Source organism: Sciurus vulgaris (genome assembly GCF_902686455.1).
Source record: "Sciurus vulgaris genome assembly, chromosome: 7".
In the NCBI taxonomy this organism is placed as follows: Eukaryota; Metazoa; Chordata; class Mammalia; order Rodentia; family Sciuridae; genus Sciurus; species Sciurus vulgaris.
The window spans coordinates 113699626-113716078 of NC_136467.1; the positions used below are offsets into that span (position 1 = coordinate 113699626).

At 47.0% G+C, this 16453-nt stretch overlaps 1 protein-coding gene across 1 annotated transcript; it reads right to left on the minus strand.

Moving 5' to 3' along the window:
- Window positions 1-157: 157 nt before the first annotated feature.
- HSP90AB1 (heat shock protein 90 alpha family class B member 1) lies at window positions 158-6389 on the minus strand. Its single transcript, XM_079148428.1, has 12 exons — window positions 6236-6389; window positions 4753-4899; window positions 4233-4439; window positions 3951-4110; window positions 3661-3794; window positions 3263-3571; window positions 2651-2816; window positions 2254-2444; window positions 1816-1963; window positions 1427-1695; window positions 656-989; window positions 158-540 (listed from the first exon to the last, which is right to left on the minus strand). Exons 2-12 carry the CDS (start codon window positions 4897-4899, stop codon window positions 431-433), a joined length of 2175 nt encoding a protein of 724 aa, XP_079004554.1. The 5' UTR covers window positions 6236-6389; the 3' UTR covers window positions 158-430.
- Between the last annotated feature and the right edge of the window lie 10064 nt (window positions 6390-16453).

Consider the following 16453-nt stretch of genomic DNA (forward strand, 5'->3'; position numbering starts at 1 on the left):
TCAAATCACCAATGCCAGCATGCACCTTTCTTACAAACTTATAGCTATATGTATCTGTTATATAACCCAGGAAAACAGCTCAGCCTGCTGTGTAGTTGGCTGGAGGATCAAGAATGATCTGAAGCAGTATCATCCACTTTACAAGGGAGAGCAGAACTGTATAAAACTGCATCTTCTTTATTTTGCATACTTTAATTTTGGAACAAAATAAAACAACAAAAAACACAATACAACATCCAACCCTGCTGCCAAACTAGGTAGGGGATGGGGCTTGAACACCCTGTTTCCTGCCTTAAAGACACCAAGGACAGGAGAAAAACCACTAGAACATCAATCGGCAGAGGAAGCCAGGTGGGAAAGGGCCATTCAAGGCTAATAATGTAGAAGCCATGGGGAAACTATACAGAGGGCAGATTCTCAGTGGCAACTCCTAATCTACTTCTTCCATGCGAGATGCATCCTCGTCACCCTCAAGAGGGGGAATCTCATCAGGAACAGCATTGCTGGGTTCCTCTGCTGTCACTTCATCTTCATCAATGCCTAAATGTAAACAAAAGGCCCAGTGAGAAATGAACTGAACAGACATTAAATAAAATCTGTCCAAAAGGCCAATTCCACAACTAGCCCCCACAGCGAAAGAGTCCACACTGCTTACCTAGGCCTAGCTTTATCATGCGGTAGATGCGATTGGAGTGGGTCTGGGGGTCCTCAAGGGAGAAGCCAGAAGACAGCAGTGCAGTTTCAAATAGCAGCACCACGAGGTCCTTGACAGCCTTGTCATTTTTGTCTGCCTCTGCCTTTTGCCGCAGTGTCTCCACAATGGGGTGGTCAGGATTGATCTCCAGGTGCTTTTTGGCCATCATGTAGCCCATGGTAGAGTTGTCTCGAAGTGCCTGGGCCTTCATGATCCGCTCCATGTTGGCTGTCCAGCCATAGGTGCTGGTAACAATGCAGCAGGGTGAAGACACAAGCCTATTGGAGATTGTCACCTGTAGACAGTTGGAAGAAAGTTTTTTTTTTTTTTTTTAGCAGAGCAGCCTAGTGCAACCCTATAGTCCTGACTATTCCAAGAGGCTAAGGCAGGAGGATCACTCCAGCCCAGGAGTTTGAGGCCAAACTGAGGAGCACAGGAGACACCTCCCCTTGCCAAACAAAACATTAGAACACTTTAGGTTTAGATCAGATCATTGGAAGGTAAAAATGATATGCTTTTAAAAGTTTCTACATTCCCAAGCACCTGAACTAATACTTATTCTCTAATTTTGTAGATCAGTAGCCTTAAACCTAGAGACTAAGAGAAATAAGGCCTTAAACAGTAAAACCACCTGAAACCACTAAGATTGCTAATCAGCATCATAAGATTCTGAAAGGAGCAGCCCCCAAAGATGGAGGTTACAAAATATATCCTAGTCCTCAAGCTACTTACCTTCTCAACCTTTTTGTCCAAGATTTCTTTCATGAGCTTGCAAAGGTTCTCAAATTTTGCCTTGCTCTCCTCCATTTTCTTTTTTTCCTCCTCATCCTCCGGTAGCTCCAGGCCTTCTTTGGTCACAGAGACCAGGCTCTTCCCATCAAACTCCTTGAGTTGCTGCACACAGTACTCATCAATAGGCTCAGTCATGTATACCACCTCAAAGCCACGCTTCCGCACGCGTTCCACAAAAGCAGAGTTGGCCACCTGCTCTTTGCTTTCACCTGTGGAGTTATTAAATGTGACTCAGTGACCAAAAGGATTTACACTGCCAGCTCCTGCCAGTTAGCCCTGATGTGTCCTCCCCAGATAGGAGGCTTTGATCAGATTAGATCTTAACGCACCAGTAATGTAATAGATGGACTTCTGTGTCTCCTTCATGCGAGAGACATACTCTGAAAGAGAAGTCATCTCATCTCCAGACTGAGAGGTGTGGTAACGCAGTAGCTCAGAAAGGCGCCGCCGATTAGTAGAATCTTCATGGATTCCAAGCTTAAGGACAGAAAGAAAAAAAACAATCCAACTTAACTGAAAATAACCTTACTCTCCATATAAATAGGGAAATACATTCTAATTACTGAAAAAGTGGTCAAAGGCTGGAGTAGTGGTACCCATCTAATTCCACAACTAAGGAGGCTGAGGCAGGAGAACAATTCGAAACTGACCTCAGGCATTTAGAGATACCCTGTCATAAAAAAATAAAAAAGGCTGGGGATGTAGCTCAGTGGTGAACTGCCCCCCACCCAAATAAAGGTCGAGGGAATAAGCATTTGTCTCCTTACCTTAAGATTTTTAGAAAATGCCTCATAGAATTTTTTGTAGTTCTCCTTGTCTTCTGCCAACTCAGAGAAGAGCTCAAGGCACTTCTTCACAATGTTTTTGCGTATGACTTTCAAGATTTTGCTCTGCTGAAGCATTTCTCGGGAGATATTCAGGGGCAGGTCCTCAGAGTCAACAACACCACGAATAAAGTCTGCAATTGAATGGCAGAAAACTCAGTACAAACAGCTACATGCAAACTGGTACCCAGATTCAAGCAAAAGGTTCTTTTGCTTCCTGAACCTTGACTTGTTTTATTGTAGAGGAACACAGATTACCGTCACAGACATTACAATCCCAGGAGAATACTGCAGGTCTCAAAACACTTTACCCACTACAACAGGCCCAGGGGATACTTACTGAGATACTCTGGTATCAGCTCATCACAGCTGTCCATGATGAACACACGACGGACATAGAGTTTGATGTTGTTCTTCTTCTTCTTGTTCTCAAAGAGGTCAAAGGGAGCCCGCCGAGGGATGAACAGCAATGCCCTGAATTCCAACTGACCTTCTACAGAGAAGTGCTAGGAGAAAGAAACCCAAGATAATACACCAGTAGAACATTTCAGAACAAAAGTGTCTTTCAGTCAACACCAAAGTATCTACATCTACAACTGACATACAGCAGTTCCTACTGGCAGCCCTGGAGGGAAAAAACATGAACCCTAATGTCAATAACCTTAGGACAGTCCTCAATGTGTACAATCCTTGGTTGAGTTAAGGGAACAGTTCTCCAATCTGAACCCTGTTATGTGTAAGGCTGCCATGGATGTTGCCCAGATTTCTATTAAAAGACAAAAGTGAAGTCATTTGGGAGGACAGAATCTCTCCACTGTGGCAGGGTCACTAGTAAGTGAAGTCATGTGGCTCCACGACTTTCACAGTTTGAGCTATCAACCAGTTGGGCAAGTTCTGTATGGACTCTACTATCTGCTCCACTCCAGCTGAGCCCACATATAAGGTTTCTCACCTTGACTGCCAGGTGGTCTTCCCAGTCATTGGTGAGGCTCTTGTAGAATTCTCCATATTCTTCCTGAGTAATGTCATCAGGGTTTCTGGTCCAAATAGGCTTGGTCTTGTTCAGTTCTTCATGATCAATATATTTCTCCTTAATCTTCTTTGTTTTCTTTTTCTTATCTTTACCAGTATCATCCTCTTCATCTGAGCCCACATCTTCAATCTTGGGTTTCTCCTCATCATCCTTATCTTCCTCCTCTTTCTCACCTTTCTCTTCCTCTGCCTCATCATCACTGATTTCCTTCTCTCGTTCCTTCTCCAACTAAAGTACCAAACATAGTGGTTAACAGTGAAGAACACAAAACTCCACAACCACACTCAGTGCAGATGGGTTGCCAAACTGGTACTCACATAAAGGGTGATTGGATAGCCTATGAACTGTGAGTGCTTCTTCACCACTTCTTTGACCCGCCTCTCCTCTAAGTACTCTGTCTGGTCTTCTTTGAGGTGGAGAATGACTTTAGTACCCCGGCCAATGGGCTCACCTAGTAGAGTCAATTGCAATGAAGGGTAAAACCATTGAGACTAAAAGCAAGACTGATTTTTAAAAGAAACTGCTCTGCAAGTATGATACTCAAGATTGTTATTTCTTCCTCCAGAGAACTCTAACCCAGCTACATCCATTTGGAGAGCCAACTCACCATGATCAGCCCGTACAGTGAAGGATCCCCCAGCAGAAGACTCCCAGGCATACTGTTCATCATCATTGTGCTTTGTGATCACAACCACTTTCTCTGCCACCAGATAGGCAGAATAAAATCCAACACCAAATTGTCCAATCATGGATATGTCTGCACCAGCCTGCCAAAGAATATTAAAAAAAAAAGTTAAAAAAAAAAAAAAAGGAGCATGAAATTTGAAACATAACCAGTCACAAAAGCATCAATGAATATTAATGTGCACATAGATGAAGTGCTATATACCTGAAGAGCCTCCATAAATGCTTTAGTACCAGATTTGGCAATGGTTCCCAAGTTGTTTATGAGATCAGCCTTGGTCATGCCAATGCCTGTGTCCACCAAAGTCAGGGTCCTTTCCTGAGGGTTGGGGATGATGTCAATTTTCAGCTCTTTACCACTGTCCAACTTGGAAGGGTCTGTCAGACTCTCATAGCGAATCTTATCCAAGGCCTGTAAATAATAGAAATTATAGGCATGTTTTTATGTCCATCTCTTCTTCCAAAATTCTTGGTCTTCTACTTCCACATAGCCTCAATTCTATAGCCCCTTAAGTCCTCAGACCAACAGCTACATTATCCACTTGTCCAAGTCAGTCTCTTCAAGTATATGATGGCTACCCAGAATATAAATCTTTTGGAACAGTTAGTTTATCCCCTTAAACAGTAGCAGCTCCCCTTCTCCCTCAAGTGCTTTAAAAATGAAAAAAAAAAAAAAAAAAAAAAAAAGACACAGCACTCCAATGGAGACCTGCTCCAACACTTACATCAGAAGCATTAGAGATCAATTCCCGAAGGAAAATTTCCTTGTTGGAATAGAACGTATTGATGATGAGAGACATGAGTTGGGCAATTTCTGCCTGAAAGGCAAAGGTCTCCACCTCCTCCTCTCCATGGTGCACTTCCTCAGGCATCTAAGATAAAGATGGTCAAGAATTACAAAGAAACTCGAGAATCCTAAAGGTTCATAAGTTCAATTAAAACCTGAAGAGATTTGAGTTCAAACTGCTTTGAGCCAAGTACTATCTATTCCCAAGCCTGAAAAAAAATCTTTAAAGATTTTAAGCTACACACTAAATAAGCCAACTCAGGAAAACCTAAATCCTTCAACCAAATGGCAAGCCAGACTTTTTTTGTAAGATTATCTTAAGGTCCAAGCCTTAAAGAGTGATGAGGCGCCTCAGCATCATCTGGTAACTTGTGAGAAATTCAGAACGCTGATCGCATCACAGGTTATCTTAAGAACGCCAGGCAAACCCCATGCACATTTTAACGTGAAAATTTAAACTCGGGGAAGGACAGAGTCTAACAAAAACAGCCCTTTATTTATGATACCCCTTAGTATCTCCGAAGTCCACCGAATGTGGTGTTCCACCCTGCAGGGCAGGATAACCTGAGATCGATGGGGTGGAACCCAAAGAGCAATTAAAGCAGGACAAAGAACCAGGAGGCAAAGCTCCACCGTGACCGCTGGAACAGCGCAGACTCCCGCTTAGGACCCAACATAACTAAGATGGTGGCCAAAGCCATCGGTCGACCCTCGTCACTGCCGGACATGCGTCGGCCGAGACCATGCGAGGAGGGGGCGCCGCGGTGCACCCTCCCATCGCCCCAGCATCCGGGCACTGGGGCGGGGCGCCAGGCACCAGAAGCTTCCAGAACAATCTCAGCTCTCTGGGAGGAGCGGGGGAGGGACCATGAATCTTCCAGAGCCTCCCCCTCCCCCGCTCCTCCTCCTTCACCCGGACTGCAAGAAAATCTGAAAAAGCCGCGGTGGGACCGAACACACTGAAGACTGAAGACGTTCCTGCCTCGCGGCACACCCTCACACAACCGAAAGGCCCAGAAAACGCGTCCAGTGCGACAGGTGACAAAGGCAGCCACGACGGGTCGTGCTGAGTCACCCCGCGCGCGCAGCCCCACCACCCGCTGGCCCCCCGTGGCCGCGTCCGGAAGTGGGCAGCAAACATGGCAGCGTCCCGTGCCGGCGCGGCCACCACGTGCGGTCGCCCACCCCTCCAGCCCCGCTCCGCCATCCCTCTAATCCGCGGCGATTTGCCGCCTGGTGGACGCCCCGCCGCCCAAGCACGATAGAGAAAGCTCTAGAGCCCGAACCCACCACCCCAAAAACCAGTTTTCCCACAGGCCGCACCGGCACAACGGTGGCTAGCCTTCAAAAGATCAGAGGGACGAAAACACCACGAAAGAGCCCTCGAAGGAGAGGGCCCGCACCGAAGACTACGGCCTTACCTTGACGAGAAGGGGCTGCTAGTATTAGAATAGAGTGGGCCCGAACAGTGCGCCACTCGCTCGCCACACCTAGGCTGCGCGGGGTGACTCAAGAGAGCTACCGTGCGCCCCGAGTCGCTCTATATAAGGCGAAGCACAGCCCGGGCGCCCTCCCCCGGATCCCTCCGCCTTAAAGGAGGGCGCCTGTCAGCTCGCACCTGCAGCCTCCCGCCCACCTGACGTCATGGTCCGAAGTCAGGAACGGGGCGGGGAAGAGCCCTAGCACCCCGCCTCCGGCTCTGCCTCGGGATCAGCTGTCGGTCCATTTGCCCGTTTGCTTTCCTTCACAGCCCCGTGTCTGCAGGTCAAGGACCTCACAGGATTAGGAATCGGGAGCGCTCTTGTGGCCTTAAACGGTGGATTTACCAACCCCCCTAGAGTCCTCGGAGCTGGCGTCTCCACACTCTTTAGAGGCCGGGCCTCTATGGACATCTAAAAAGAGAAGAAACAGCTAATCATCCCTACTGCCTTCCCAAAGCTGATCTTCCTAGAGTATCCAGACCACGGACGGTGTGGCACTCAGGGTACGACTTTAGGCACCCAAGATCCCCGTTCTCGCGGGAGCAGCGGGAAGGCCGGCAGTTCGGGGCGGGGCGTAGTTCCGATTGGGGGAGGGCGCTGGCCGGGGCCGGTGGGGGACTCTTTGTCAGCATGTGGCGGAAGGAGCGGCAGCGGCGGTGCTGCGGCACTTCCAGCAGTTTCCAGGCCTGTCTCGGCAGGAGCCCCCCGCCCGCCCCCGCCCCCGCTAGGCTCCGCCTCTCCCGCTGCGGTGAGCTCGGCTGGGGTGCTAGGCCAGTGGCGTGTTTTGTCCCCGTCCTATTTACGGTGGCTGCCCCCTGCGGAACCCTCTCTCCTCGCCGGTCTTGGAGGAGTACTCCCTCGCGGGTGGAATCGGGCGTCAAGATCCCTTCGGATCTGTCATACGCGCATGGGCAGCTGGGATGGCTCTGCGGGCAGCTCTCAATGACCGCGTCGCTACGGGAAAGACCTTCCCAGCCTCTGCGTTCACGAAAGTGCAACAAAGCTCAGGGACATATGCCCTCCCTACAAGGACATCAAGCTGTTTCTCCAGCAACTTTCGCTTTTCTCACCCGCTTCCCTTTTGCAGCTGCTTGGGCTTGGGGAGAAGAGAGTCCCCAGAAACCTCTGCGGGTCCTGCAGGAGTCTTGGGAGACCTCATGAACACGGGGCCCGGAGGGCGGTCTTGTACCAAGTTGTTCTCTTCAGCCAAAGAGCCCGAGCCCCTTAGGCTGTGAGCCTGCCTGTACCTGCCTTCCAGCTGGCAAGCTGTCCTTGCCTTTCCAAGGTGTCATTTGGAAGCCTGGTGAAACCATTTAGGAGAGAAGAGCCCCCTCTGCTCTGTGCACTGTTAGATGTCCACGTGCACCATTCTTAGCCCACTCTGTCCACCCCTGTAATACTTGAAGGGGTTACCCCACCATTACCAACCGCACCTTCCTCACCAATCCTGGCACGCGGTTCACCTTCCCTAATACACCTTGGTCATTGTTGAATTCTGATGAACAAAGGAGGACCCTTGTTTTCCTCTTCCTTACCCACCTCCATTTAATCAACCCTGCCATCTCCACTCCAGTTCTACCCGTTCTTATCATCCCTTGTGGTCTGTGAGAAGCCCATGGTTGGGCGAAGTCAATGAATGTGGAAAGGGGCACTGGGTGCTGCTGTCAGGAGGGCCCCAAGGTGCTCTATTCTGATCAAAATCTCAAACCAAGAGCTGGGGAGGTAGCTTAGTGATAGAGTGTTTGCCTAGCATGTGTGAAGCCCTTGGGTTTGATTCCAAGCACCACACACACACAAAAAAATAATAATAATAAAGATCTCAAACCAGCCAGGACACAGTGGCACATGATGTAATTCCAGCAATTTGGGAGGCTTAAATGGAGGAGCACAAGTTGGAGGCCAACCTCTGCAACTTAGTGAGATCCTGTCTCAAAATAGAAAATAAAAAGAGCTGGGGATAACTGGGGTGGTGGTACAAGCCTGTTATCCCAGCAGTTTGGGAAGCAAGAGGATTACAAATTCAAGACCAGCTTCAGCAACTTAGCGAGGTCCTAAGCAATTTAGTGAAATCCTGTCTCAAAATAAAAAGGGCTGGGAATATGACTCAATAATAAAGCACCCTTGGGCTAAATTCCCAGTACAAAAGGGGGGGCGGGGTGGCTAGGGAGGATGTAGCTCAGTGATAAAGTGCACCCCTTCTGTGCTTTTTAATGCTCAGTACCAAAAAAAAAAAAAAAAAAAAAAAAAATTCCCAAACAAAGCTGTCTGCACTTGTAGTCCCAGCAGTTAGGAGGTTGAGCTTCTGCAAATCTGGAAGTGTGAGACTAGCCTGGGCAACACAACAGGACACCGTGGTTTGTTGTTGTTGTTGTTGTTGTTGTTGTTGTTTTGTTTTTTGTTTGTTTTTTTAAAAGCAAACCTCAAATCAGGAGCAGCCTCCCTCAACATGTCCTCTCCCTCTGAGCAGAATGGGCCTAGCTAATTAAAAATGTGTTGCATGGGCTGGTAATTTAGCCTAATGGTAGAGTATAGCCTAACATAAGCTAGGCCCTGAGTTCCATGGTTCACCAAGAGCCATTAGGGCATCGCACTGACCTGTGAGCAGGTGAAAATAATTTCACATTTATGAATAGGAAAATGAAGGTTTTGGTGATTGACTACCTGGTCACTCAGCCCAGAGCCCTTCCTGCTCCAGAAGTGGAATGAAAATATGGTCTCCCTCTCAGGACCTAGGTCCAAAGCAGATGAGGATCCATTCCTGTAAATGGGCTTCCTCTGAATTGGACCCATAGCACTGTCATGACTAGAGACTCCTCAGAGACATCCTGAGGACTTTCTAAATTGAGAAAATCTCAAATCATACCAGTATAGAAATTCCATTTGTTCTTCGAGGAAGCCTTTCAAGAGACCTCTGCCTGTGTCCACAAGCTTAATCCCTCTTTTACCTATTGACACCAAGCCCCCACCCTGAGTTTTGCCTGGGGACAGGACAGGGAGCCCCCAGCCCACTAGGGCTGTAGCAGGCTGAGTGTGGACCATGGAGGTATGGGAGAAATGGCAGAGACCCCAGTCAACCTGGCAAAGAAGGCAAGCTGATGGCCACAGCTAGCCAGGCCAAGGTACAAATCTGCTCCCAGGAGAAGTAAAAAGCATGGAAAGGTATAGAGACCAACAAAGGTACCATAGTTTAGGAACCCCTGAGTGAGGTTGGAGCCGCTGAAAGTGGCTCTGTAAGCAGGAATTAGTTCTCAGAAGGTTGCGAATGCCCTGTTGAGAAGATCTAACTTTAGGGGTGAGGGAGACCACTGAGAGGGCCTTTAAAGACACTTTAAATGCCTTAATTCTCTAGAAGCTTTATTCCCAGCAGCACTTACAACCATAGAGTTTCTCATAGAGGAACCATTATTCCTCATCAGGCCTCAAAGCCCAGGGTAACTTGCAGTTGAAGACTGGTCTCTGAAGCAGAAGCAGGGATTGACAAACCACCACCTGCAGCTGGGGATACTGTTACTTGTTTTTCTATGGCCTAAGGGCAAAGAATGATTTCTACTTTTTTTTTTTTTTTTTTTTTTCTGGTACTAAGGATTGAACCCAGGGGTGCTTAACCACTGAGCCACATCCCCAGAGCCTTTTTACATTTTATTTAGAGACAGGGTCTCACTGAGTTGCTAAGTGCCTCACTAAGGTGCTGAGGCTGGCTTTGAACTTGTGATCCTCCTGCCTCAGCCTCCAGAGCCACTGGGATTACAGGCGTGCACCACCACACCCAGCTTGATTTCTACATTAAAAAAAAGATTTTACATTTAGCTATAATTCTACCTTTTGTTTTGCAATGCTAGAAATTAAACCCATGGTCTCGTGCATGTTAGGCAACCACTGAACCTTAGCCCCAGCCCAGGTTTCTACATTTTCCAATGGTTGGGAAAAAAAAAAAAAAAGAAAGATATTATTTTGACAAGTGAAAACCATACGCATACGAAATTTGAATTTCAGTGTCAATAAATTTTATTGAAGCACAGCCACACTCATTTGTCTATATTTTGTCTCTGGCTGCTATTTTTATTTTTATAATAGAGACAACAGAGCTGGCAAACTTTAAAACATTTACTCTTACCTTTTCCAGAAAAGGTTTGCAGACCCCCAAGCTAGCTAAAGCTTGTGAAACAAGTGAAGTCTTGAAGAAGCACAAACTCAGCCTAGGCAGGGGAATTCTGGGGGGCCACTGAGCTGAGATAAGGCTCAAGGCATGAAGAAAACCACTGGGGGCCTTAGGAATTTCATGATTGTGGCTGCAGCTATAGATCTTTCTTTTTTTCTTTTTTTTTTTTTTTTTAGGTGGGGGGCTGTCAGTACCAGGGATGGAACTACTCAGAGGCACTCAACTCCTAGGTCACATCCCCAGGCCTATTTTGTATTGTATTTAGAGACAGAGTCTCACTGAATTGCTTAGCACCTTGCTGTTGCTGAGGCTGGCTTTCTGCCTCAACCTCCTGAGCTGTTGGGATTACAGGCATGTACTACTGGGCCGGCTAGCTATGGATCTTGAACCCCCAGAACAAGCAACTTCCCAATCTCATTGCCTACCAGTTGTGTCCTGTCACTTTCTGGCCCTCCTGGTGGGGATTTTGTAGTCTCCTCCTCCTCCTCCTCCTCCTCCTCCTCCTCCTCCTCCTCCTCCTCCTCCTCCTCCTCCTTCTTCCTTTGAGGTGCTGGGGATAAATCCAGGGACTCTCCCATGCTAAGCAAGAGCTCTGTCACCATGTGCCCCTCCATCCCCTCCCCAATTCCTAAATCTCTGAACTCCTCAGGGAATACCATGAATTGACACCTCTTCTAACCAGTGAGACTGACATTCAGATAGGTTCAGGACAATGGGGCAGGTGTGTACACCAGCATGGACTTCTCCTCTTTGCCGGTTTTCACATTCCTCAGGGACATCAGTCTTACACACTGTTGCTCACCTTATTGCTAGTTCATTTTTATTTCAGCTCTGATGCCAAGGCAAATGGAAAATTTTTTTTTCTGTTTCTCAGAGAGTTCAAAAAAATTGATTTTTATTTATTGCTCCAGCAACTTGATAAATTACATTATTAATTCTTAATTTGTCAATTTCTTGGGTGTTTCCTAGGTGCAAACATATCTGGGAACAACAGTTTGATTTCTCTTTCCCTTTCTAATTCTCTCTCTCTCTCTCTCTCTCTCTCTCTCTCTCTCTCTCTCTCATTCTCTTTTTGGTACTGGGGATTTAACCCAGGGGCACTTTACCGCTGAACTACAGCCCCCATCCTTATCATTTTGTATTTTCAGCCAGGGTCTCACTTAGTTGCTTAGGGCCTCACTAAATTGCTGAACCTATCTTGGAACTTGCAATCCTCCTTTCTCAGTCTCCTGAGCTGCTAGGATTACATGTGTGCACCACCGCACCTGGCTAATTCTATTTTTTTTTTTTTTTTTTTTTTTTTTTTAGTTATAGATGGACACGATATCTTTATTTTATTTGTTTATGTTTATTTTTATGTGGTGCTGAGGGTCAAACCCAGTGCCTCAACATGTGAGAGGCAAGCACTCTACCACTGAGCCACAACCCAGCCCCCTGGCTAATTATTATATCTCTTATTTCTTGTTTTATTGCATCATCTAGGACCTGCAGAACACCAAGTGGAAGCAGTGCTTCTGGGCATCCCTGATCAGAAAAGCAGTGCTTCTAACATTTCACCATCGAATATAATTTTTTTTTTAATTGAACCCAGGGGTGCTTAACTACTAGGCCACATCCCCAGGGTTTTTTTTTATATTTTATTTAGAAACAGGGTCCCACTGAGTTGCTATGAATTTTTTTTTTTTTTTTTTTTTTTTTTTTGGTGGTACTGGGGATCGAACTCAGGGCCTTGTGATTGCGAGGCAAGCACTCTACCTACTGAGCTATCTCCCCAGTCCTGTTGCTATGAATTTTAATCTGAATAAATATTGCATTCTCTGCATCTACTGAAAACATTAGATTTTAATTCCCTTAAATGGTTAACTTATTAATAAACTTTCTAATATTAGACTGACATGACTCGTTTCTCTGAAGTTTTATAGAACTCAGCCGTCCAAAAAACTACCTAGGTCTTATTTTCCATATGGAAGCATTTTAACTAGGGATGCAATTTTTTTTAAAAATGGATTTCTACTTTTCTTTGAGTCAATGGTTTAATAATTCTTCTGGATATGATGATGATGATGATGATTTTGAGATAGGATATCACCACTCTTGCCCAAGTTGGTTTTGAATTCATTTGCAGGCTCCTGAGTAGCTGGGACTAGGAATGTATGCTGTCACACCTGGTTTGGATATTTCTTGAAAGTTTTTTTGGTTTTGTTTTCTTGGTGCTGGGGATCAAACCCAGCACCTTGTGCCTGCAAATAAACCTTTGGTTACTAGGCCATACCCCGGTTCTCTGTTCCTATTTCTTTTGGATCAGTTCCATTGTTCTCTATTTTCTTACTAATACTGAGTGCATTAAAATTTAGCCTTTCCTTTTCTCTAACATAAGGATTTAAGGGTACATATTTCTCAAGAACTATATTAGCCACATCCCACAAAATTCAATATGCTACGTAATATTTATTATGATTCAGTTTTAAGGATTTTCTGATTCACCTTATAGTATCTTCTTTGATCACTGTAGAAGTGTTTTAAATTATCAATTATTTTTTAATTATCCTTTATGTAGTAGTCAATGTATATGACTGTCACTGGCTCTTTTGTATTTGAAACTTGGTTTGTCAAGCTAGATTGTGGTTAGTACTTGTAAATCCTCAACATGTGCTTGAGAAAAAATAGACATTATCTTATTGGGTTTGATCTGTTAAATCAAACACATTGTTGTTCAAAATAACCAACACAAAAAATGAATGAAGTGTGCACAGAACATATCTTGGAGAGGCCCGAGGCAGGGAGCCAGGCAGGGTGGGAGGAGAGGAGAGCCCTTCTGAGGAGAGAGGGAAGAACGCAGGGCGGAGGCAGGGGAGGGGCGGAGCACACCTCTGGGTTGGAGGATCCAGGAGCCTGTTTTAGACATGTTGTGAAACACCAAAGAGAGGGGTTTGCAGGCAGAGGGACACGTGGAAGAGGCCTGGACTGGACTGGTAGATGTAGGCATCATCAAGCTGGTGGCTAAAGTCAAGGGCAAGAACAAAATCACTTAGGGGAGAGTGGAGCCATTCTTGAATTACAAACCAGGCATCTTTGGTAATCTGCTCTATTAATACACATGTGACTGTGTCTCACCTTTCCAAGGGCCCCAGGGATGTAACTAAGTCCTGCCTGCCTGCCATTGCCAGCCAGCCCAAAGGGTTTGTCCTTCTGCCATCTCACCCACCAGGCATGCCTTTTGTCTTGGGCTTTGTTCAGAGTTATTTGAGTAAGAAGGTAAAACATAACCCCAATCTGTTTGTCTCAGAGCAGATTACAGTCAGGGGAAGGCACAAGGGCAGGTGGCACCACAAACAATCCTGACCCACTTAATGTTCTACCTGCCACCTGCCCTGTCTCAGGCACTTGGCACACCTTTTCAGTATGCAGGTCTCAACTGACTGTATTTCTGAACTAGTCACCAGAACCAGTGCCTGCCTGGTTCCCTTCCACCCAGATAAGGGACAGGTAGGGCTGGGTGGTGAGGGAATCTGGGTGCTGGGTGAGTGAGGTTAGACATCAAGGACTTTGTTGATGTCACTTAGAAGGCTGACATGAAAGTTCAGTATCCCAAGGGGCTTGGGACCCCTGGGAATGTGAAGAGAAACGACTCTCTCTGGAATTTTCCAGAGATGGGAGGAAACGGATCACATCTCCATTGTGGTGCCACGTGATCCCTCCTATCTTTGTCTCCTTTGCTGCCTGGGAAGAACTCTTTGGGGGATGGGGAGCATGAGGAGACGGACTGATTCACCTGGTGCCTTGCAGTTTACAGAATTTTTTTTTTTCCATCCTTCAACTTTTCAACCTTAGTTTTCCGGGATAAAATGAACACAGCAATAGTCAGCACTTTTAGGGTTTATTGGGAGAGCAAATGAAACGATGTGCCAGAGTACAGAGCGGTGGGGAAAGCGACACTACTCGCCAGATCTGAGTGGAGTCTCACAACCCCACGCCCGCAGGCAGGGCAAGCGTCACTATTCCTGCTTTACACAAGAGTGGCTGCGAGATGGAAAGTGCCTAGTTCAATGTAGCCCAGTTGAGCAGGAGGGTGTGGGCCGCCCTCCAGCCACCTGCGCGCCCGGTGACGTCACCCCCCGCCCCTCCCCGAGGTGCAGGGCGGGGCTCAGGCTATTCCCGCCCCAACCCGGCATCTGGCTCCAACCCTGCAGTGAGGTCTCCTGCTGCCCTGTGGAAAAAAGGTACCCGGACGGTGGTTCACACTGGAAATGGCTGGACTGGGGAAGAATGGCGTGGTTCTCAAGCTCCCAGGTCCTGTGGGAGAGGGGAAGGAACGGCACCGGGGAAGAGCAGAGCAGCCTAGACAGGAGACCCCAAGGATGCTTAGGCTCATCCTAGTGACCATGGCATCTCTGTGGCTCTGGGGACCTCATCTCCTTTGTCTAGGTTTCCCTGTACAGCTGCCCTCAGTTTCCTTAACAAGTCCATACATATATTGACCTTCCTTTTTAAGGAAAGGAGCCAGGGCCACAGAGAATGTGTGGCAGGCCCAAGACAGAATTCCAGGCTTTGAATCCAAACAAGATGGCCCTCTTGTTTGGCAAAAAGCCTGGGAGAGGGCAGCTTCTTGGGCCATGCTGACCCACTCACCCACTTAGCACTCACCCACAGCCTGGATGGAGGGGAATGCCAACTTGCTCCTTTGCAGGAAGCACCAAAACAGCCAAGGCTACAGAGGGTTGAGTGGACACAGCTGGCCCTGAGAGCACCACACAAAGGCCAGTTCAGTGTGGATGGGCTGCAGGAACCAGCCAGGACACAAGGTCACTGATGGGTTGGGTTGGGACTCTGCCCATCTCTACCTTAGTTGCCAACTCATCCCAGGAACCAGACAACCCCCAGGACCTGCATGGACAGTGCCAAACTGGCCTCTGTATCAGATCTGCTGTCTGACCCGTCACAGCCACTCTTTCCTGTGTGTGGACTCAGGTTTCAAGCAGGGCCTACTGGCCAGACAGCAGCACTGTCTCTTTAAAGTGACTCTGCATTTCTCTGCTCACATTCATTTTGAATTACTATCATAGTTTAACCCTAAGAACAATTTGGGTTTTGTTTTCACAAGAATTAGGGGTCCCCTATCACCCCACCCCTTATACTTGCCTATGCCATGCTCTTTCCACATTCTCTTAAAAAAAATAAACATATATTCCGATTTGTTGGTTTGAACTTGGCTTCATTTCTGTTTTCAAGAATGACTGCTGATTTTACTAGGGCTCAGTTTTTCAAGAGTGTTCAAGGTCTCAACATTTCACCATAAGACTAAAAAGAGGGACATTTCTGTGCAGCAGTGGCAGCCCCAAGGAAGGATGACAGACCATTTTGAGCAGAAATGTCAGGTGATGACCAATATTAAGTCATGGCAGGCAGGGATATCTGGCAGATTCTCCAGCTCTGCTCTCCCTTCCTCTTGGAAGCAGAGGGGAAAGTGGTGAGAGCCAACAGGGCCCCCTGCCCACCGCCAGGCTCATCCAAGGAAGCGTTGTCTGCAGAGCGCCCACTTGTGGCCAGGATCCATCACTACAGCTGGTTGCCAATTTTTTCCTTAAGATTTTCTTTTCAGGAAAGATATACCAGCAATTTCCTTCAACATCTATTTAAGTACAGAAAGTGACTGTAGTCTTTTCTTCCTTTGAATCATTGCTGGGATTGGGAGGAATTTACATAACATCCCAGGGGCACAAGCAATGAGCACCACCACACAGTTGGAGTCACGCATGTGGAGACCATGGAGCAACAGGTGTCACTGGGACACAAGCAGATATAGTGCAGCAAAATTTCCCAAGTACCTCTCTGGGAGTCAGGCACGGCATTTTGAGCTTGAAAAGCCAAAACATGAATAAAACATAGATCTAACGTCAAAAACATGGTGGTCTTGTAGCTGGACAAAGATAAGCACCTAAGCTAGCATGGTACAAGCCTATAATCCGAGCTATGTGGGAGGCTGAGGCAGGATGATTCCA

Coding starts and splice junctions, on each gene's coding strand:
- HSP90AB1 (XM_079148428.1), bottom strand. CDS start 4,899: ATGCCTGAGGAAGTGCACCATGGAGAGGAGGAGGTGGAGACCTTTGCC. Junction 3,795..3,950: donor CACTGTACGGGCTGATCATG/GTGAGTTGGCTC, acceptor TGACTCTACTAG/GTGAGCCCATTGGCCGGGGT. Junction 3,572..3,660: donor GCTATCCAATCACCCTTTAT/GTGAGTACCAGT, acceptor TTGGTACTTTAG/TTGGAGAAGGAACGAGAGAA.